General features: G+C 37.1%; 1 protein-coding gene across 2 annotated transcripts in view; it reads left to right on the top strand.

Annotated features, from left to right (window-relative positions):
* The first annotated feature begins 9,328 nt into the window (after window positions 1–9,328).
* CFH (complement factor H) overlaps window positions 9,329–25,477 on the top strand; it is a 379,102-nt gene continuing 362,953 nt past the window's right edge. The window contains exon 1 of one of the 2 annotated variants that reach the window (XM_053693829.1): window positions 9,329–9,506. In XM_053693829.1, coding sequence (XP_053549804.1) covers window positions 9,449–9,506 — 58 coding nt within the window. In that variant the 5' untranslated portion in view covers window positions 9,329–9,448. The remainder of the gene's footprint in view (window positions 9,507–25,477) is intronic. The other variant, XM_053693830.1, reaches the window with a different exon arrangement.

Genomic DNA, 25,477 nt, shown 5'->3' with positions numbered 1-25,477 from the left:
CCCGCATCCCAGAGTCATTCCTCCTTGGGGCCCGGGTTTACCCTCTGTCTGTTGCGGAGAATTGTGCTATAAAGGAGTATGTTGTCGATGCTCTGTCATGGGTGATCATCCGCAAATCCTGCTCTCCTGCAAGGGCTGGCTTCTTCTTCGTGAAGAAAAAGGGTGGCGAGTTAAGACCATGCATCAGTCTTAATCGTCTTACCATTAAGAATGCTTACCCTATTCCACTCATTACGGAACTCTTTGACCGCCTCAAGGGAGCTACAGTCTTTTCTAATCTTGATTTGAGAGGAGCATACATTCTCGTTAGGATTAAGGAGGGCCACAAATGGAAACCAGCATTTAACACCAGGAGTGGGCATTATGAGTATCTTGTAATGCCCTTTGGCCTATGTAATGCTCCAGCTGTTTTACAGGAATTTATTAATGATGTCCTATGAGATATGTTGCAACAGTGTGTTGTGGTGTACTTAGATGATATCCTCATACACTCACCCACTCTTAAGGCTCATCATTCTGATGTTACACGGGTACTTCAGAGATTACTCGAGAAATGTGAGTTCCATCAGACTCAAGTAACCTTCCTAGGTTATGTAATCTCTGTTGCAGGGTTCTCCATGGATCCTGACAAGTTGTCTGCAGTCTTGCAGTGGCCTCGCCCAGTTGGTCTTTGCTCTATTCAATGTTTTCTGGGCTTTGCCAATTACTATAGGAAGTTTATTAAAAACTTTTCTTCCTTGGTCAAACCTATCACTGACATGACCCGTAAGGAGAATGATCCACTCCATTGGTCACCTACTGCCAATGAGGCTTTTGAGAGTCTTAAGACTGCCTTTGCTACCGCTCCAGTTCTGGCTCATCCTAACCCTATCCTACCTTTCATTCTTGAGGTCGATGCGTCTGAGACTGGAGTAGGTGTCCTCTTGTCTCAACGTCCTACGCCTGACGGTTCCTTGCATCCATGCAGTTTATTCTCTAAGAAATTGTCTCCGGCGGAGTGCAATTCTGAAATTGGCAACAGGGAATTACTGGCCATAATTTTGGCACTCAAGGAATGGAGACACCTTCTCGAGGGTACTAGTGTACCAGTGCTCATTCTTACTGACCACAAAACATTTGTCACCCGGACAGGCCAGATGGGCGCTATTTTTGTCTTGGTTTAATTATGTGGTCTCCTATCTGCCTGGTAGTAAGAATGTTAGGGCTGATGCCCTTTCTCGACAATTTTCACCTCTGTCCAAGGAGGAGTCTGTACCTATTCCAGTTGCTGCGTATGTTGCCTACTGCTCAGTCTGTGCACAAAATAAGACTCCTCGACATCTTCCTGTGGGTCTTCTTCAACCTATTGCTAATGGTGAGCGTCCTTGGACACATCTTTCCATGGATTTCATTGTCGAGCTCCCTGTTTCCAATGGCAATACTGTTATCCTTATGGTGGTTGACTGTTTTTCTAAAATGTCACATTGTATTCCCTTGAAGAAGCTGCCTACTGCTCAGGAACTTTCTTCAATTTTTGCCCGAGAGGTCTTCCATTTACATGGGTTACCCAAGGAGATAGTCTCAGACCGGGGTAGCCAGTTTGTCTCCAGATTTTGACGTTCCTTTTGTGCTCAAATGGGGATCCAGCTGTCATTCACTTCGGCATATCACCCTCAATCCAATGGGGCTGCGGAACAGTCTAATCAAGCTCTGGAACAGTTCCTCCGTTGCTATGTCTCAGATCACCAAAATAATTGGTCTGAAATGTTACCTTGGGCAGAGTTCGCTCATAATAGTGCTATTAATGCTTTCTCCCAGTTATCCCCATTCATGGTGAATTATGGGTTCCAACCATCCTTGTTGCACGATTCATTCATGTCTCAGGGTATTCCGGCATTGGAGGAGCATCTCCATTCCATGTGGGTGCAGATTCAGGATTGCCTTCATCGTTCTATGCAGCGCTAAAAGTTCCAGGCTGATCGTAGGCATCTGCCTGCACCTTCCTACCAGGTTGGTGAGAGGGTTTGGCTGTCCTCCCGCAACTTGAACCTTCGGTTGCCTTCCAATAAACTTGCTCCCCGTTATGTTGGTCCTTTTCGAATACTCCAATGGGTCACTCCTGTGGCCTACGCTCTTGACCTTCCTCCTGCAATGCGCATCTCCAATGTTTTTCATGTCTCCCTCTTGAAACCATTGGTTTGTAATCAGTTTACCACTGTGTTGCCTCGTCCTATCTCTGTTGACAACCATGAAGAAGAATATGAGGTCAGCAGCATTATTGACTCTCATATGTCCAAGGGCCGCGTACAGTATTTGTTTCACTGGAGGGGCTACAGTCTGGAGGAGCATTCATGGGTTCCCTCCTCTGATGTTCATGCTCCTGCCCTCCTCTGTGCCTTCCATGCCTGTTTCCCCAATAAGCCTTTTGTCCTCCCGCGGGGGAGGGGTCGCTGAGGGGAGGGTACTGTCAGGGTTTTTTCCCTGCTTTGTTTGCCATGTGCTGCTGGCAGCCATTTTACTTACCTCTTACTGAATCTGGTGCAGAGCGTCTGATGCTGCTCATTTCCTGCACTCCCTCTTATGGCCGGACTGGTGTACATCATCCGTGTGAGACAGGTTGCAGTCTCAGTATTGTGATGTCATCACTTATTATTTAAAGGGCTTCTGTTCAGTATGTTTTGCCCTTACATTGTGTCAGACCTGTTTGTGAGTTCCTGTGTATTACCTGGCTATCTGACGTCCCTCCTGGTTTCTGACTCGGCTCGTCTGACTACTTGCTTTGGCTCCTGACTTGGCTCGTCTGACTGTTCACTTTGGCTTCTGACTCGGCTCGTCTGACTACCAGCTCTGGCTTTGACTCCTGGCTTGTTAGTTGACTTTAGGACTTATTATTTCTTTATTATTAATAAAGGTGTGATTATTGTTGCTCTTCTCATCTCAGTCTGATTCCTGGCACCCTGACAATGACCCCCCTCATCTCTTACATGTAAGGTCCATAAAGTATATGCAGATGTGTATAACCCCCTCATCTCTCACATGTAAGATCCATAAGGTATCTGCAGATATGTATGGCCCCTTGTATCTCATATGGAAAGCCTATAAAGTCTCTGCAGATGAGTATGACCCATTTTATCTCATATGTAAAGCCTATAAAGTCTCTGCAGATGAGTATGACATATTTTCTCTTACATGTAAGGCCCATAATGTCTCCACAGATGTGACCCTTTATATCTCACATGTAAGGTTTTATGAGATAATACATATCCAGAAGTATAAATTATACTGTGAATATTACAAAAAGTGTAAGAACTAATAGTGAGATAATAGTGTAGAACTAAATAATGAAGATGAAAATACAGCAAAAAGTAGAGATGGATAACATTATACAATACAAATTAAGTTTTAAATTATCTTATGGTCAGAGAAAAATACAAAGGGCATTTTTAGAACATTTCCCCCTCACTTGTAATTCTCTGTGCACTTTTAACTGTATACTGACACCACTAGATATTCTGATAACTTGGGTGATAATCCCTAACATAGAGAAATTAAGAGACAGACAGAATCAGTAAATGTAAACGGACTGACTTGTATGTCCTGGGTATACAGAGAAATGTCCCTCATTATACTGCTATCCTGCAGCTTCTTTAATTGATATACATTCCGCACTACTATGAATTGGAACCTAATTGCTCTGCTTATACATTACAATTGAAAAATAAAAATATTAATAATAATAATAATCCTATTACCAAACAATAATACGAATGGAGATTAAAGTGACCTGGTTTACAGAGGATCAGAATAACGCACTAGTTGGCAATTGGCAGTGAGGAAAAATGCCACAGATCAAACTTTTTTTTCACAATTATTATGATCCATCAGAAGAGAGGGGTGAACACTTTTTTTGTGAAGTTTTCAAATGTAAAGTCATTCCAATCAATTATAAAACCATTAAAAAGTCAAATTATTATCTGGCTTTGGACCATGCAAAAGCCAGCAATTCTTTGCAGTGAGAGAACTTGACAACAGTATTGCATCCATCAGAATCGTCTCTTTTTTTTTTTTACTCGCAGGATTCCACACTATTTGGAACATTTCTTGACTACTTAAAACTTTCCATGGACTGTTTAAGCAATATACATTGGATCTTTACTTTACTTTTTTGTGGTTTACATTATTGCCCGCGTTCAGTTTTAAAGACATTTGCAGGGGTCCTCATTTTATTTTACATCTCTTACTGATTAATGGGCTCAGTATAGCTTGTAATCTAGTGCTCTACAAGTACCAAGTGTGTCCCTGGCATTTTGCCTTTAGTTTACGTTTAGTGCGTCCCACATGTAGCCTTTTGCAAGGGCAATCTATAATGTAAAAATCATGATCTAATTTACAATTCAGTAATTACTAGTTTCCAATTTTTATAGTATTCAGTCATCATCATCACATATTTGTATATCACTGAGTAAATATATATATATATGCAGGCTCGCCAGAAACAGCAGTAATGAAGCAGCGGTCACAAAGACCGCTGCTCCATAAACTGTCCGCCTGCTCTGAGCAGGCGGACAGACATCACTTGAAATCAACCCGATCGAGAACGATCGGGTTGATTGACACCCCCTGCTGGCGGCCTATTGGCTGCGAGTCTGCAGGGGGCGGCGTTGCACCAGCAGCTCTTGTGAGCTGCTGGTGCAATGCTGAATACGGCGAGCGTATTGCTTGCCATATTCAGTGAGGTCTGTCGGACCTGATCCGCGCTGTCGGATCAGGTCCGACAGACCTTGATAAATAGAGGCCTTATTCTTGTGTTCATGTTACAAGTTAAGACAATAGCACTCTTATTCTTGTGCTCATGTTACAAGTAACACAATAACGCTCTTTTTCTTGCGCTTATGTTACAAGTTAAATCAATAACACTCCTATCTAGAGACCACTACTCCATAACCTGTCTGCCTGCTCTGAGGCAGCGGACAGACATCACAGGAAATCAACCTGATCGAATACGATCGGTTTGATTGATATCCCCTGCTAATGGCCGATTGGCTGTGAATCTGCAGGAGGCGGTATTGCACCAGCAGTTCACAAGTACTGCTGGTGCAATGATAAATGCCGACAGCGTAAGCTGAATATATACAGTATATATTATATAAATGAGTTTAATACTTTATTTGAATATGTTTTGCATGTTTTATTATACTTTTATTCTGGCCCTAACACTTCATTCAAGTCTCCAGTCACGCTGAATTTACACAACTTATAATACGAGTGATGTTTAGCTATTTATTGAAAGTATAGGATGAACTGGCCTCCAAGGAATATCAGCCAAACATTTGGCTAAAATGAGGGAGGTCAGGAAAAATAAAAATGTATGTACTCTGATAAAACATAAAAATAACACTTATACTAAAGCGTCGGAAATTCGGGACGCTTTTTATAAATATTATCAAAAACTATACTCACAAGGGGAAGTAGACATCCAGGCAAAAGAGAATTTCTGGAAAGGAATCACTTTAACAAAACTAGATAGAGAAAAAGCAACTCAATTAAATGCAGAAATAAGTATAGAGGAAGTAAATATAGCCATTGAGGCAATGAAATCAGGGAAAGCACCAGGTCCTGATGGGATATCTGCTGAATTTTATAAGATATTGAAATTAGATGTGGCGGGAATTCTGTGTGACATTTTCAATTTATATTTCGTACATAACCAAAAGCAATCACCATATTTCACGGATTCTATAGTGACCTTGATTCATAAGAAAGGCAAACCAAAAGAAGATATGGGCTCGTACAGACCCATATCTCTACTCAATAATGATTATAAGATTCTAATGTCCATTATTGCAGATAGGCTCAAAAAAGTAGTCGGTGACATAATCCACCCAGACCAGACGGGATTTATGCCAGGGCGAAATGCTGCCAGAAACATTCGTAGAGTGCTATTAACAATTGATTATTATTATAACAAATTAAATAGAACAGAAAGTAAATGTAAATCAGATTTGGCATTAGTAACTATAGACGCAGAGAAGGCGTTCGATTCGATAATATGGGAGCACATGATGACTTCTCTAACCCAGTTCGGGTTCTTTGGTAATATGGTCAATATAATTGAATTAATATACAAAACACCTAGATCACAAATCTGTGTAAACGGGGCACTCACTCCATATATAACACTCCAAAGGGGTACCAGACAAGGATGCCCGCTATCCCCAATACTTTTTAATATATCATTAGAGCCACTCGCAATCTATATAAGAAAGGAAGTAAAGGGTATTAGTCTTGGTAGACAAAAAACAGTGGTATCACTTTATGCAGATGATATTATTCTGTTTTTAAGTGATTCAAAGACTAATATACCAAAAAGCCTGGAGATAATAAACCATTTCAGTAAATTTACGGGGTACAAGATCAACACTCAGAAATCTGAGATCTTGTGGATAAAGAAAAATAAAACAAGCTGCACCAATCATCCATTTAGAGAAGTGACTACGATAGAATATTTGGGAATTAAATTAGGAAACAACCCTCATAAGTGGTATACTTTGAATTATACGCAGTTTTTTTTAAATTTGGAGATGGAGTTACAGAGATGGAAATTGTTTTTCCTCTCTCTTTCAGCTAAAATTATGTTAATTAAATCTATTTTTTTTCCGCGCTTAATGTATTTATTACAAAATCTACCACTGTTTATCTCTAAGCAGGATTTACTTAGATTCAACAAGGCATGTACAAAGTTTTTTTGGGGTAAGGGGAGACCTAGAATATCGGTAGATAGGTTATCTATACCCAAAAAAAATGGTGGTATGTCTCTTCCAAATTTAAGATATTACAATTGGACCACCATGGTGAAATATGCAATAGATTGGTTAACAGAATCTCAGTATATTACGTATTATGACATAGAGTCGGAGTTAATAGCCCCTTTTAATTTGAAAGCTGCTCTGCACCATACATATGGAAAATTGCCCGGTAATATTAAACAGTTGTTGACATTTTCAAATATAATATTGGCGTGGCAAAAGTATTGTAAAGTACTGGGGATAGATCATAGAATATCACAATATCTACCCATAATTGGAACACCAGCATTCTCACCAGGCATGCACAACGCAGTATTCAAGGAATGGCAGAACAAGGGAGTTACATATTTTTCGCAATTGTTAATAGAAGGTACAAATAATATACAATTATTTAGCCAAGTTGCGGGTAAATATCAGCTCCCCTCAAAAAAATTCTTTGCGTTTCTACAAGCTAGAAGCTTCATTACAACATTAATATCTGAGACAAATCCTGAATGGAGGTTAAGAGAACTAGAGGCAGGTTTCAAACTATACAAGGCGGGTTTCAGAGCAGTTTCTTATTGGTATGAAGCAGTACTTATAAAATTGGGTGACAACTATCTGACGGGGATAAGAGATAAACTCAAAAAATATTTTCCAAATATACAGGAAGAGGAGATTCAGAAGAGTATAGGAGTAGTTGCAGAGTCCACATCAATAGTTAGTTGGAGGGAAGCTCACTGGAAAATTTTGAATAATTATTATTTCACTCCAGACAGAATTAATAAATGGGCAGCTGAGGGCTTTAGCCTGGGCTGCTATAAATGTAATGCGGAAAGGGCGGACCTTTTACATTGTTTCTGGTTATGTCCCAAGATCAGGCAATTCTGGGGAAAAATTAACTATTGGCTTAATAAATATATACAAGCACGGATGGAATTCAATTCAGAGGTAGTTTTTTTATTATGTCAAGAACAGAGACGGGCAGGAGATAAACAACTAATTAATACTTCCATTATGGCAGCTCGAAATTTCATTTTAAGAAAATGGAAACTTAAAAAAGCGCCAAAGATGGTGGAGTTTACAAAGCTGATAAAAATACAAATGACAGCAGAATTATATGATAAGAAACTAGCTTTGGAGCATAACCTCAGAAAATATTTTAATAAATGGCTCAAAATAATTACAGAATGGCCAATCGAGATACAAAAACAACATATAGCCCCGTTAAGAAATTCATTAGCTTTCCAGACGTTGATATGTGAAGAGAGGATACCTTACCAGTGGGGTGAAGTCAGAGATAGGATGGCGTAGTTCCGGTGCCCGGAGGGGAGAGGGAGAGAGGGATTACCCCCCCCCCCTTTTTTTTTTTTCTCCTTTTTTTGGGGTTTGTGACAGGGTAAACATGAGTCTAAAAGATTTCTTCTAAGTTTTATGTTTAAAATCCAGCATTTTGTATAAATTAGCTTGATTATGATTATGAAATGTTAACAAGGTAATAAGCAATGAGCATCATTATGTATTCTTTTTTTGTGAAGTATGTTAAGGAGTCCTGTGAGGCATAAAATGACAAATTTGGTTGTTTGCTTTTCCTTTTTTCTTTGTATTATACACTGCTGGATATTCTGACTTACACTGCATAGTTAGCCCCCCCCCCCCTTTTTTTTTTTTTTTTTTTCAGGGTGTGTGATAGGGTAAAAGATGAGTGTAAAAGATTTTTAAGATTTATGTTTAAAACCCAGCATTGCATATATATCAGCTTGAATATGACCATGAAAGGTTAACAAGGCAATAAGCGATGAGCTTCATTATGTATTTTTTGTTATGTGAACTATGATAAGGAGCCCTGCGAGGCGTAAAATGATAAACTTGGTTGTTCTCTTTTATTTTTCTCTTGTATTTTGCTGGATATAAATAAAGTTTGAAAGTATAGGATGAACTAAAGAGATGTCAGGCACGCTAAATATAATCTCCGCCATCAATAACACTCTACTTGTAATATGTGCCAAAATATTTACAGGGACATTTAAAGTGAATATTAAACTTTAATGTTTCAGAGCACTCAAGACTTTTCAGTTTTACTTCAGTTATCAAATTTACTTCATTCTCTTGGTATCCTTTGTTAAAAAGTATACCTAGGTAGGCTCAAAAGCATTATGGCACTGCAAGGAAAGAGCTGCTGATTGCTTGCTACACACATATGCATTTGTCCTAGGTAAACACATGGGGGGGGGGACAACACTCTGGTTTATAGCCATTACTCTTTAGTTAGGAACATATAGATATGAAGAGAGTTGCAACACTAATTAATTCAAACAAATACAAAAGACAGAATGATTTAGAAGATTATCACAAAGCAAAGTTTAACTTCTGTAACCTTTTATTTACACTGTTCTCCAAACAAGAGAGATTTGATCATGGTCAGTGGGAGGTTGCTGCATTTTCCCCCTCTCACTTTAGTTACTCTGCATATCTATGTGCTGATGGGGGAGTTAAAAAACACAAAAGCAACCTCTCAGCTCCTGAATTCTTTATCTAGATTACGAAAGAGAGGAAGTTAAATCCCAGATTAAAAAGCATAAACAGGCAGTGAGCTGGCACATTTTTGCACTGGCAGTAGCAGAGTATGAAGTAAACTCCAGAACTCAGACACCAATGCTCAGATAAAGTACAAATCCTCCAAGATGTATTTATTGGGATTCCTTGTTGTTTTATCAGCTGCTCTGTGCTGTTCTGCTCAAGGTAAGACAATAATGATCATCTGGATATTTTGTAACTATCAAGTGTTTTCAAATGTAAAAAAAAGTTTATTTAATTTCACATTAGAGATACATGTGTGCCTTACAATGCAGATTAACAGATTCAGGCATAAATATTGTAACAGCTATTAAATAAATTACTGTTCTGCTTTGCAGAATGTAAACTGCAATGTTAGTGGTTGAAAACTGTTACATGCTGATAATATTGGTGAGAGATTACAACAGGGCTGAATTAACAGTACAGTATTTTCAACTGGATCACACATTAGTAGGCTGATACCTGTAAGGTATTTGATAGAGGAATAATGATATAGAGGTAGATTCTAATCCAGTTGAAAAACTAATCAATGTCTATAAAACATCTTTCACTGTCTTTTTGATTGTAATAGAGGGCCGTACAATATGTATAGCACTGTTGTTCTTTGTGAAGCCAGGGGGATATAGACTATGGACATTTTATAGATAAGTAATGTGACAAGCTGTTCAACTGGAATACAATGTACACTTTAGCTAGAAAAATAATAACAAATGGTGAAAATTAACATTTAGTAACTGACCTCAAGTCAGTTAGTTTATTATATTGTATATCAGTTCTTACTGTTATTTCTATCTTTATTTAGTAGAAGGTTGGCCATATGGGGGTGACATTGCATACAGCAGATTTTGTGGCATTCCTGTAGATTCACTGCCTGCTGAATAGTTATTAGTGATTGGGTATTTTGGTTCTATAAGGATATTAAATTTACATTTTTTTTCATTGTTCAGACCGAGCATGTAAAGTTAAAGGGACACGGAACCCAATTTTTTTATTTTGTGATTCAGATAGAGCATGGAATTTTAAGCAACTTTCTAATTTACTCCTATTATCAAATTTTCTTCATTCTCTTGGTATCTTTATTTGAAATGCAAGAATATAAGTTTAGATGCCGGACCAATTTTGGTGAACAACCTAGGTTGTCCTTGCTGATTGGTGGATAAATTCATCCACCAATAAAAAAGTGCTGTCCAGAGTTCTGAACCAAAAAAAGCTTAGATGCATTCTTTTCAAATAAAGATAGCAAGAGAAAAATTTGACAATAGGAGTAAATTAGAAAGTTGCTTAAAATTCCATGCTCTATCTGAATCACAAAAGAAAAAAATTGGGTTCAGTGTTCCTTTAAATGCTTATAAAATAAAATTGTACGCAGATCTTTTACAATGAGTTTTGTTACCATATCTTATTGCCTTGCTTGCATTCTGTACATGATAGAAACCACACATCATATACAACAAAAGACAAACTGTGCAACATAAGTCAGGTTTTATACAGTTCAGCCCTTGCAAAGCAAACTGATATGGAAATAAACACTGCACTGATATATTAGATCTTACACATATGTTAAAATACTTTATTAATGATGTGCAGTAATAATTTCATAGCTTTGAGCATGAACAGTTACAATTTATTGACTCTGAACATAGATGTGCGGTTATAATTTATTGACACTTAGCATGGATCCTGTGCAGTTATAATTTACTGACACTTAGACTAGATGTGCAGTTATAATTTACTGACTCTCAACATGAATGTGAAGTTATAATTTACTGATACTGAACATGGATGTGCAGTTATAATTTACTGATTCTCAACATGGATGTGCAGTTATAATTTACTGATACTTAACATGGATGTGCAGTTATAATTTACTGAGTCACAAGAGCTGCTGGTGCAATGCTAAATACGGAGAGCGTATTGCTCTCTGCATTCAGCGATGTCTGTCGGACCTGATCCACACTGTTGGATCAGGTCTGACAGACATTTCATAAATAGGCCTCCAAGTCTCTAAAATGTACTAGAAAATCTTTCTGTATACATTAAAATATTTGGCAAAATTTGCTCTAAATTGCTCATTTGGGGAGACATTGAATTAATGATATACACAGTAGCGCAGACAATTCAGTGTTAATGTCTGTTTTTCAGGTGCTTGTCTTTTTGGATTGCATGAATACATTGTCAGTTTTGTGAGCACTCTTAGTGACTGGAAGTATTTTAGTTGTAATTATTTAAGGGACAATATACTGTAAAGTGTGTCCCCCCTATTGTGTTCACAGTAACTTGTTTTACCAGCTGCAGAGTGTTAAATGCATGGGAAATGGCTCCTTTAGGTTTATTTTGTATTTGACATGTCTATTTAAATGGGCTGACCCTATAGGAAGGCAGATCTTTCTTGCCTATGAGGTAAGCAGTGATCACTTCATAAAGTGTGTGCATAAGCCCCACCCCTTCCTAGTCTGTTATGCAAAATTGGCGGAGCAGTGACCACATGATGATTATGTGTATGAGCCTTCCCCCTTTCCTGTCTGAGAAGTTAAATGGGTGGAGCACCGATCACATGATGATGATATGTGTATGAGCCCCACTGTCTATGACGTAGGGGATTAGAACAGCAATTACATGATTATTATCTGTGTAATAGCCCCACCTCTCCCCTGTCTGTGAGGTTAAATATATCGAGCACTGATCACATGATGATGATATGTGTATGAGCCCCTCTGTGTGATGTAGGGGATTAGAACAGCAATCACATGATGATTATGTGTGTATTAGTCCCACCCCTCCCCTGTCTGTGAGGTTAAATGGGTGGAGCACTGATCACATGATGATGATATGTGTATGAGCCCCTCTGTCTGTGTGACGTAGGGGAGTAGAACAGCAATCACATGATGATTATCTGTGTATTAGTCCCACCCCTCCCCTGTCTGTGAGGTTAAATGGGTGGAGCACTGATCACATGATGATGATATGTGTATGAGCTCCCCTGTCTATGACGTAGGGGAGTAGAACAGCAATTGCATGATTATTATCTGTGTAATAGCCCCACCCCTCCCCTGTCTGAGAGGGGAACAAAGGCACCTGGAACAGCCATAAAGCTGTTCTTTAACTGTGGCAGCCTCCAAAGCTGTTAGATTTTTTCCCAGCCAAAAACATTTTAATATTTACCAGCCAGCTTTGAAAAAAAAGTGTCTCTGTATCTTGATAACACGTTCTGAAGAACACACACAACCTACAGTATACGCACACAACCTACAGTATACACACACAACCTATAGTATACGCACACTCTTTCTTTACACACTACACAATGGTTAATCCTTTCATTAATAGATTCATGATCTCAATGAAATGGTATAAAGCCTGGGCATACAGAAATTGCCCTAAACATTTTTAAAGATTTTAGATGTTAAACATTTTAAACTCTGTTATATATTTTTACATGGTTTATAGCTTTTCTTTCATAATCAGTATTGTTAGTTCATTCCTACCGAATGATTTTAAAAATAAACCCAAACAATTATTTTGTGCAGCGATGAGCAGCAAACATAAACATATATGTATATAAGTATATTATCACATAAATAGATATGTATATAAGTATATTATCACATAAATATATATGTATATAAGTATATTATCACATAAATATATATATATATGTATATACACATAGTGACACATAAATATATATGTATATAAGTATATTATCACATAAATAGATATGTATATGTATATTATCACATAAATAGATATGTATATAAGTATATTATCACATAAATATATATGTATATAAGTATATTATCACATAAATATATATATGTATATACACATAGTGACACATAAATATATATGTATATAAGTATATTATCACATAAATATATATGTATATAAGTATATTATCACATAAATAGATATGTATATATGTATATTATCACATAAATAGATATGTATATAAGTATATTATCACATAAATAGATATGTATATATGTATATTATCACAGCTACTCCAATCTTCACTATATTATCACATAAATAGATATGTATATAAGTATATTATCACATAAATATATATGTATATAAGTATATTATCACATAAATAGATATGTATATATGTATATTATCACATAAATAGATATGTATATAAGTATATTATCACATAAATATATATGTATATATGTATATTATCACATAAATAGATATGTATATAAGTATATTATCACATAAATATATATGTATATATGTATATTATCACATAAATATATATGTATATATGTATATTATCACATAAATAGATATGTATATAAGTATATTATCACATAAATAGATATGTATATATGTATATTATCACATAAATATATATGTATATATGTATATTATCACATAAATATATATGTATATAAGTATAATATCACATAAATATATATGTATATAAGTATATTATCACATAAATATATATGTATATATGTATATTATCACATAAATAGATATGTATATAAGTATATTATCATATAAATAGATATGTATATATGTATATTATCACATAAATATATATGTATAGAAGTATATTATTCAAAATGCAAAAGTAAAGCAAGGGTATATACTATAGATATGTAAGAAGAAAGTGAGTGCACTTCAGTAATACCTTGTCAGTTTTCTATTGATAGTTAGGATCGTAGGTTTGTCAGAGCACTGATCACAGTTCACATGCAACTAATCCTGTTGTCAAACAACGGATAACTTTCATAGAGGCAAAGTTCAGTGGGGAACATGTAGAGGCCTTACAACATGCTGACTATTAACTTCTTCTGATTTGTGGCTCACCAGCCGTCTCAAATCAATTAGAACCTTAGTCATAATGCACCATAACAAAAATATCACCTTGGCGGGCCCTCTCTACATACCTTCTTCCCATAAGGCTGTAGCCCCCTACGGACAGATCCTCCCTCCAGGGTAAACGTATGAGGGTATACTCGGAGACTATCAAGAAACCGATTCCGCTCCTTATCCTTCCGCTCGCTTAGGCTAACAAGCCCCCAGGATCTCCTCTTTGATTCTGTGGTGTGCGGCACGTCCGTGACGTCTTTAGGTGGGTGTGTGCTCACCTTCCAATCCTATCGCGGCTTTCCTCCACAGGTGCTCAGCGTGGTGAAAAGGCAGTGTAAAAGTAACAAGTGAGGACAGACACCATCGCTGTAAATAAAACTGTATCTTTATTTCAAAAAATTAAAAATGTACAGAACAGCAGTACCCAAAAATAGTAATTAGAGCGAGTAGAGCAAAAATGGGCTTATGCGTTTCAGCATATAGCTGTAGTCATAGCCTGTTACTTTGCTGGACACCCTCTGTTTAAAAAGCACTGCCTTTAAGGTAATTGGGTATCAAAAACTCCTCCTCTAACTCATTAACCCCTGTCTAGCTTATGTACTGTCAACAGGAGTCTAACAGATGAGTCTATATTAGAAAATGTCTCTATTAGAACATATATCTCCTTATAGCAAAAACGTCTTATTGTTAAATTCACAGTAACATAAGTACCGACTGAAGTGCAATATAGAAGACTATGTTTATACTACATGGGGCTAGAGAGACCGAGTACAGTATAACAAGGGATGGAAAAGGCAACATTCTACTTATAATTTTAGATTGAGCCACAAGATATAGTGGCACATAGCTTTGTGCAACTATATCTTGTGGCTCAATCTAAAATATATATATTATCACACAAATAGATATGTATTTAAGTATATTATCATATAAATATATATGTATAAGTATATTATCACATAAACAGATATGTATATAAGTATATTATCACATAAATATATATATATATATATATATATATATATGTTTATAAGTATATTATCACATAAATATATACGTATATAAGTATATTATCACATAAATATATATGTATATACACATAGTAACACATAAATAACACATAAATATATATGTATATACACATAGTAACACATAAATATATATGTATATACACATAGTAACACATAAATATATATGTATATAAGTATATTATCACATAAATATATATATGTATATAAGTATATTATCACATAAATATATATTTATATACTATAAGTATATTATCACATAAATACAGGGCCGGCGTTTGGTATAAGGCAACATAGGCACCCGCCTAAGGGCGCAGCAGCCTGGGGGCGCTGAAAGCGGTGCCAACTGCGAGGATTTAAATGTATTATTTATTTTAAATTTTTTTGTGAAACTTGTGTCGAGACTTGAGTGGATCATTCTTTAATTTTATCGCCTATCGCTGCGCCCGCTGGCTACCCCTGCGCCTGTAACTACTATTTCAGTCTTCCATCCTGTCCCTCCCTGGGCTGGCCCGGCTATTGCTTATAGATATTATAGGCCGCCTATGGGATGGGAATGTGGGCGTGCCATGCGTGCGTGTTGTCAGAGTGTGGAGGAGGCCGCCACAGGCGGAGCTGAGTTGCGCAGCAGCTGTCGTGCGGGAGCGGGATGCCGCCTGACTCCACGTGATGTCTGGGACTGGCTCACTTACAGCACACTGACTGCACCGCCACCATTTAGAGAAGAGCTGAGCCTAGTGAGTGTAACTGATAATGCTGCCGCCCAGCCCGCTGCCCGCAGATAAAACGAGTGAAGAGAGCAGAGCTGGTGAGCTACCACTGCTTTAACACTTTCTCCCCCCTACAATTTATATGCAGCTCCGAGTCGCTGTATAATTATTTAAAGACACTTTTCCTAACTTAATGATCACTTTATTGTGTCTCTCAGTAACAACTTGTACTTGCTAGCTTGCTTATAGAAATCTCTCCGTTTCTGCCAGCAGTATAACGATGTCCCCTCAAATCTGTGCTTTGTTGTGTGGTGTGGGCAATTTGTTAGTGCACAATAAGGCTGCATCATTGCTGTCGTGTAAGACTCAGGACAGTACCCATATGGAAACTCTGAGCGTGGCCCTTAAAGGCAGAAATCATGATTCTGGTAAATGATATTCCAGCTGAAAAAGTCTGTAAAGAAATAATAATACTAATATAGATGTGTGTGTATATGCATTAGACTTGTGAATTTATTTAAAAACCTTAAGCTTTTTTCTGGGGAAAAAATATTGTTATTTATCCACCACAGTGTTTGTGAGGCACAGTAGCTGACTATGGTCAAACAGTAACTTATTTCTATGTAATAAGCACAAAGCTCAACCCATGTGGTGTGTGCATTACATTGAACAACTGAGAGTTAATGGATTCAACTTTTACAAAACCGTTGAATTCCAAATGAAAGACTTATCATTATATTATCTCTATATATAATATGACATGTTTTCCCTGTGATTAAAATGCTCTTCTCTGCCATGTAACATTATGTCTGCGCCCTGTGAGAGATGTCCCATTCTATGCTATGGCCAATTTATATGCCTCTCTAGCAGTGACTGTGGTGTATATCTCCCATGGCATATAATAGACATTTCTTGGACAAGCAATGGGGAAACATCGTTTCCCTCTATAGATCACTGTCTAGTTACTAAACATGTTTCTGTGATCATTGTTTACCTGTCTCTGTTATGGTATGAATTTCTCATATATCTCTGTGTTATAGTTGTTCTCTTCCTGTCAGTAGTTACCTGTCTCTGCCAATCTGATATGTACTACTATGTCTCTAGCATATGATTTGTCTTGTCAGAGAGAGATATAATACTAGTGTCTGGTTACCTCCTGTATACCTACTTTACCAACCCTACATTTTAGGTGTAACATGCAATAGGTATGCTTTCTGTTAAAGGGACATTAAACCCCAAAAAAGTATTTCATGATTCAGGTAGAGAATACAATTTTAAATAACTTTCCAAATTATTTCTATTATCTAGTTTGCTTCATTCTTTAGATATCCTTTGTTGAAGAAATAGCAATGCACATGGGTGAGCCAATCACACGAGGCATCTATGTGCATCTACCAATCAGCAGCTACTGAGCATATCTAGATATGCTTTTCAGCAAAGCATATCAAGAGAATAAAGCAAATTAGATAATAGAAGTAAATTTAAAAAGTTGTTTAAAACTGCTTGCTCTTTCCAAAGCATGAAAGAAAAAATTTGGGTTTCATGTCCCTTTAAGTGTCTATTGCATATTATCATTGTCTGTATGCTTCTGTTGCCCGTGTAATATAAGAAACATTTGTATTTGTGTTTTGTTTTTTCCTAGCATTGTCATGAAATGAAATGTTTGTTCCATTGGCATGTAGAATATATGTTTGCTTTTTCGGGTGGGGGATTGAGGGGGGCGTCAAAATGCTCCTTCGCCTGTGTAGACAAAAATCCTTGCACCGGCCCTGCATAAATATATATGTATATATGTATATTATCACATAAATATATATATGTATATACACATAGTAACACATAAATATATATATATGTATATAAGCATATTGTCACATAAATATATATGTATATAAGTATATTATCACATAAATATATATGTATATAAGCATATCCTATACTATAAAAGGCCAAGTGTGTTTGTCCGTAGCTGTCATGCGCAGTAGAAACAGCACGAGGACAAACACACCTGGCCTTACAATCCCTAAGTCTCTGCAGTGCGAGCAGAAGTAGGCATGCCCGAGCGTGGGTGGGGGCGTGACCGAGCGTGAAGGTGCGGGGCCGAGCGCGAAGGCCCGTGAACGGGGCGTGTCCACGCGTGAAGGGGCGGGGCCAGGCGGGCCGTGAAAGTCCGTGCATACTGAGAGCTCAAAACATCTCAAAAGAGGGGAGAGAGGGGGTAGGGAAAAGATAAGAAAGGTGATAGAGAGATCAAGAGGGGAGAGAGAGATCAAGAGGGGAGATAAAGAGAGCACAAGAGAGGGAGAGAGAAGGCAAAAGAGAGGAGGAGGGAGAGAGAGATAGAGGGGAGAGAGAGAGGGGAGAGAGAGAGAGATAGAGAAGAGAGAGAGATAGAGGGGAGAGAGGGGGGGAGAGAGAGAGAGGAGAGAAAGAGAGGGGAGAGAGCGCAAAAGAGAGGCGGGAGAGAGAGCGCAAATTAGAGGGGTGAGAGAGAGAGCACAAAAGAGAGGGGTGAGAGAGAGAGCACAAAAGAGAGAAGGGGAGAGAGAGTGCAAAAGAGAGGGGGAGAGAGTGCAAAATAGGGAGGGAGAGAGAGAGCGCAAAAGAGGGGGGAGAGAGAGAGCGCAAAAGAGGGGGGGGGAGCGCAAAAGAAGTGGGGGAGAGAGAGCGCAAAAGAGAGGGGGAGAGAGAGAGCTCAAAAGAGAGGGGGAGAGAGAGAGCTCAAAAGAGAGGTGGAGAGTGAGAGCTCAAAAGAGAGGGGGAAAGAAAGCGCAAAAGCGAGGGGGAGAGAGAGAGAGCCAAAGAGAGGGGGAGAGAGAGAGCGCAAAAGAGGGGGGGAGAGAGAGAGAGAGCGCAAAAGAGGGGGGAGAGAGAGCGGAAAAGAGAGGGGGGAGAGAGAGCACAAAAGAGAGGGGGAGAGAGAGCAAAAGAGAGGGGGAGGGAGAGAGCGCAAGGGGTGGGACCGCTGTACCCTGCAAAAAATGGCCTGTGTGAACGGGCTTTAGGATTAGTACAATTATATTTACTGGGAACACAGTTCCCATAGACCGCAATGTAAAGGCACTTTTCAGTGCCTTTTTTTTTTTTTTAAACACCCCACACCTGCCGACTTTTAACCTCTAAATCTGCTCTGTGCAGTATATTTTTTTAGGAAGATCTGATCTCTGGCTAATTTATAATTTACTGACACTGAACATGGATGTGCAGTTATAATTTACTGACACTGAACATAGATGTGCAGTTATAATTTACTGACACTGAACATGGATGTGCAGTTATAATTTACTGACACTGAACATAGATGTGCAGTTATAATTTACTGATACTGAACATGGATGTGCAGTTATAATTTTCTGATACTGAACATGGATGTGCAGTTATAATTTACTGATACTGAACATGGATGTGCAGTTATAATTTAATGATACTGAATATGGATGTGCAGTTATAATTTTCTGATACTGAACATGGATGTGCAGTTATAATTTACTGACACTGAACATGGATGTGCAGTTATAATTTTCTGATACTGAATATGGATGTGCAGTTATAATTTACTGATACTGAACATGGATGTGCAGTTATAATTTACTGATACTGAACATGGATGTGCAGTTATAATTTTCTGATACTGAACATGTATGTGCAGTTATAATTTACTGATACTGAACATGGATGTGCAGTTATAATTTTCTGATACTGAACATGGATGTGCAGTTATAATTTTCTGATACTGAACATAGATGTGCAGTTATAATTTACTGACACTGAACATGGATGTGAAGTTATAATTTTCTGATACTGAACATGGATGTGCAGTTATAATTTACTGACACTAAACATGGATGTGCAGTTATAATTTTCTGATACTGAACATAGATGTGCAGTTATAATTTACTGATACTGAACATAGATGTGCAGTTATAATTTTCTGATACTGAACATGGATGTGCAGTTATAATTTACTGATACTGAACATGGATGTGCAGTTATAATTTTCTGATACTGAACATGGATGTGCAGTTATAATTTTCTTATACTGAACATAGATGTGCAGTTATTATAATTTACTGACACTGAACATGGATGTGCAGTTATAATTTTCTGATACTGAACATGGATGTGCAGTTATAATTTACTGACACTGAACATGGATGTGCAGTTATAATTTTCTGATACTGAACATAGATGTGCAGTTATAATTTACTGATACTGAACATAGATGTGCAGTTATAATTTACTGATACTGAACATGGATGTGCAGTTATAATTTACTGATACTGAACATAGATGTGCAGTTATAATTTACTGATACTGAACATGGATGTGCAGTTATAATTTTCTGATACTGAACATAGATGTGCAGTTATAATTTACTGATACTGAACATAGATGTGCAGTTATAATTTTCTGATACTGAACATGGATGTGCAGTTATAATTTACTGACACTGAACATGGATGTGCAGTTATAATTTTCTGATACTGAATATGGATGTGCAGTTATAATTTACTGATACTGAACATGGATGTGCAGTTATAATTTACTGATACTGAACATGGATGTGCAGTTATAATTTTCTGATACTGAACATGGATGTGCAGTTATAATTTTCTGATACTGAACATGCATGTGCAGTTATAATTTTCTGATACTGAACATGGATGTGCAGTTATAATTTACTGATACTGAACATAGATGTGCAGTTATTATAATTTACTGACACTGAACATGGATGTGCAGTTATAATTTTCTGATACTGAACATGGATGTGCAGTTATAATTTACTGACACTGAACATGGATGTGCAGTTATAATTTTCTGATACTGAACATGGATGTGCAGTTATAATTTACTGACACTGAACATGGATGTGCAGTTATAATTTTCTGATACTGAACATAGATGTGCAGTTATAATTTACTGATACTGAACATAGATGTGCAGTTATAATTTACTGACACTGAACATGGATGTGCAGTTATAATTTTCTGATACTGAACATGGATGTGCAGTTATAATTTACTGACACTGAACATGGATGTGCAGTTATAATTTTCTGATACTGAACATAGATGTGCAGTTATAATTTACTGATACTGAACATAGATGTGCAGTTATAATTTACTGATACTGAACATGGATGTGCAGTTATAATTTACTGATACTGAACATAGATGTGCAGTTATAATTTACTGATACTGAACATGGATGTGCAGTTATAATTTTCTGATACTGAACATGGATGTGCAGTTATAATTTACTGATACTGAACATAGATGTGCAGTTATAATTTTCTGATACTGAACATGGATGTGCAATTTATTGCTGTTGCTTCCAATGATGACAGATTAGATCTCAGATATCTACTTATTATTTATCCGATAATAAACACAAAACAAAGGGGCGCCTCATGTGTAGATCACAAATGCCACCAGCAAAAAAACATCCATAGATGCCAAATGGCTACTCACATGTAGCAATAGCACCCTTATGTGCTGGTAGTTGCAGGTTGATAACTCAGGGTGTATCAGCTAACCCTTGTCCTGGCTTCAGAATGGAAAACAGGATGCAAGTTCCAAGAACAGTAGGCCCCAGGATGCAGTCGCAAGAGATAATAATGTGCTTGCACTTAGCTTTTATTAAAAATGGTTTATTTAAAAATCACATTAAAAACATCAAGCAATAAGTGGAGGGGGCATAGACATATAGCCCCCTGTATGCAACGCGCTTCTCGGCTTCTAAATAAATCGCAGTTTCATCAGGCATAAAGCACATTACAACATCCTGAACTCATGCTGTATACCTAACAGTTGTATATTTATTGCAGCTTGTTTGTTGTACGGGCTTCAGTCCACTGTTCTGTTTTTTGTTAGAGAGCGCCCCCTCTCTTTTCGGGTTATATTCATTATTTATCCAACACAGTTTATAATAATGAGAATAAAATTGTGCTTAAAGGGAAAAAGTGTTAACACTTCGATACCGACCATAAAATAAATATCAAAAGTCAACAGTCTTTGATGTATTATGATACAGTCTTTATTGCTGAATAAATCGTCAAAGGTAATCCTCAAAGGAAGAGAAAGATAACATTCAATAAATCTGTTTACAATGTAATACAGTATCACAGCAGAGCCGGTTCCTACTCACGTGATAGAGAGCTACAACTAGCTCTAGGGTTAGTGCTCAACAAAAAAATCTCCCAGGTAGCAGCTTACAAATGTATAAAAACAAATAAATGCAGACAGACATCACTCGGGGTTATAGCAGCTCAGGTATATGCTCACATGTCGTGTATTCAAGTCGTTAAATTATAACATATTAACACTGTGGGTAAAAATGCCTTGCCATTTTCCAAAGGGAACCCCTCCTGGTGATTAGTCCATATATCTACTCCAGATACTCCTACGTACGTTTTGCAGATTAAGTTCATCTTATTTAGCTTTAGTATCAAGGAGCTCCTTGAAAAAGCTTAACTTAATCTGCAAAACGTACGTCGGAGTATCTGAAGTAGATATACAGACTAATCACCAGGAGGGGTTCCCTTTGGAAAACGGCAAGGCATTTTTACCCACAGTGTTAATATAAGTTCTAATTTAAGGACTTGAATATATAACATGTGAGCGTATACCTGAGCTGCTATAACCCAGAGTGATGTCTGTCTGCTTTTATTTGTTTTAATAAATGTGTAAGCTGCTACCTGGGAGAGTTGTTTGTTGAGCACTAACCCTAGAGCTAGTTGTAGCTCTCGATCACGTGAGTAGAACCGGCTCTGCTGTGATACTGTATTACCTTGTATATAGATTTATGCTGATTGAATCAGCCAATAGGATGAAAGCTCAATCCTATTGGCTGATTGCAACAGCCAATAGGATTTTTTCAACCTTAATTCCGATTGGCTGATAGAAATCTATCAGCCAATCGGAATCTAAGGGACGCCATCTTTGATTATGTCATTTAAAGGAACCTTCATTTGTTAGAAGACGTCCAAAGAAGAGGATGCTCCGCGCTGGATGTCTTGAAGATGGAACCGCTCCGCGGTTGGTTGGGTGGTGGGTTTTACTGTTGGGGGTCTTTGTGGTTTTTTTTACAGGTAAAAGAGCTGATATCTTTGGGGCAATGCCCCGCAAAAGGCCCTTTTAAGGGGCATTGGTAGTTTATTGTAGGCTAGGGGTTTTTTTATTTTGGGGGGGGGGGGCTTTTTTATTTTCATAGGGCTCATAATTTATTTTTTATTTTTGTGTAACTTAGTGTGAATTTTTTTTGTAACTTAGTGTTTTTTATTTTTTGTAACTTAGTGTTTGTTATTTTGTGTAACTTAGTTATTAGTTTTTTGTAACTTTGTAATTTTTAATAGTAGATTTAAATTATTTGAGTAGGGTTAGATTTTTAACTATATAATATATTTAATTTAATTTTTAGTTTAATGTAATTTTAGTATAACAGTTAGGGTAGATTAATTATTAGTTTAATATAGTTTAATGTAATCTTAGTATAACAGGGTAGATTAATTAATAGTTTAATATAGTTTAGTGTAATTTTAGTATAATAGTTAGGGTAGATTAATTAATAGTTTAATATAGTTTAATTTAAATCTAAAGGTAAGCTTTAATTTATTATAAGATAGGGATGAGGTAATTTTAATGTAAAGATAGCGGGTTGTTAGGTTTAGGGGTTAATAGGTTAATTTAGTTTATGGCGATGTGGGGGGCTGGTGGTTTAGGGTTAATAGGTTTAGTAAGTGGTACTGATGTGGGAGGCCAGGGGTTTAGGGGTTAACATCTTTATTTAGTTGCGGTGGGCTCCGGGAGCGGCGGGATAGGGGTTAATAAGTATAATGTAGGTGGGCGGCAGATTAGGGGTTAATTACTTTATTTAGGTGGCGGCGGTATAGGGGTCAGCAGATTAGGGGTGTTTAGACTCGGGGCTTATGTTAGGGTGTTAGGTAAAAACATAATTTGCTTTCTCCCATAGGAATCAATGGGATATCGGGCAGCAGCGAACATAAGCTTTTGCTGCTTTCAGACTCCCATTGATTCCTATGGCATCTACGGCCTCCAGGGTGGCGGATTGAAAACCAGGTACGCTGGGCCGGAATAGTGGTGAGCGTACCTGTTAGCAGTTTGTTAACTAGCAAAAGTAGTCAGATAGTGCTGAATTTGCATTCGGAACATCTGTAATGACGTAAGCATTGATCTGTGTCGGACTGAGACCGGCGGATCGTATGTTACGTCACAAATTTCTACTTTTGCCGGTCTGTAGGCTTTGATAAATGAGGCGAATCAGACTTGCAACAATTACGCTGCAGAATTCCAGTGTATTTACGGTTGACGGCTTGATAAGTAGGCCTCTAGGACATGTAATCACAGTATAGTCACTATTAACAAGACTAGGTCATGTGATCACAGTATTGTCACTATTAACAAGACTAGGTCATGTAATCACAGTATTGTCACTATTAATAAGACTAGGTCATGTAATCACAGTATTGTCACTATTAACAAGACTAGGTCATGTAATCACAGTATTGTGACTATTAATACGACTAGGTCATGTAATTACTGTATTGACACTATTAATAAGACTAGGTCATGTAATCACAGTATTGTCATGGTCAGTATTAATAAGACTAGGTCATGTAATCACAGTATTGTGACTATTAATAAGACTAGGTCATGTAATCACAGTATTGTGACTATTAATACGACTAGGTCATGTGATCACAGTATTGTCACTATTAACAAGACTAGGTCATGTAATCACAGTATTGTCACTATTAATAAGACTAGGTCATGTAATCACAGTATTGTCACTATTAACAAGACTAGGTCATGTAATCACAGTATTCATTGTCACTATTAATAAGACTAGGTCATGTAATCACAGTATTGTCACTATTAACAAGACTAGGTCATGTAATCACAGTATTGTGACTATTAATACGACTAGGTCATGTAATTACTGTATTGACACTATTAATAAGACTAGGTCATGTAATCACAGTATTGTCATGGTCAGTATTAATAAGACTAGGTCATGTAATCACAGTATTGTGACTATTAATAAGACTAGGTCATGTAATCACAGTATTGTGACTATTAATACGACTAGGTCATGTGATCACAGTATTGTCACTATTAACAAGACTAGGTCATGTAATCACAGTATTGTCACTATTAATAAGACTAGGTCATGTAATCACAGTATTGTCACTATTAACAAGACTAGGTCATGTAATCACAGTATTCATTGTCACTATTAATAAGACTAGGTCATGTAATCACAGTATTGTCATGGTCAGTATTAATAAGACTAGGTCATGTAATCACAGTATTGTCACTATTAATAAGACTAGGTCATGTAATCACAGTATTCTCATGGTCAGTATTAATAAGACTAGGTCATGTAATCACAGTATTGTCACTATTAATAAGACTAGGTCATGTAATCACTGTATTGTCACTATTAATAAGACTAGGTCATGTAATCACAGTATTGTCACTATTAATAAGACTAGGTCATGTAATCACAGTATTGTCATGGTCACTATTAATAAGACTAGGTCATGTAATCACAG

Source organism: Bombina bombina, chromosome 10 (genome assembly GCF_027579735.1).
Source record: "Bombina bombina isolate aBomBom1 chromosome 10, aBomBom1.pri, whole genome shotgun sequence".
Lineage (NCBI taxonomy): Eukaryota > Metazoa > Chordata > Amphibia > Anura > Bombinatoridae > Bombina > Bombina bombina.
This window is presented reverse-complemented; position numbering and strand designations above follow the sequence as displayed.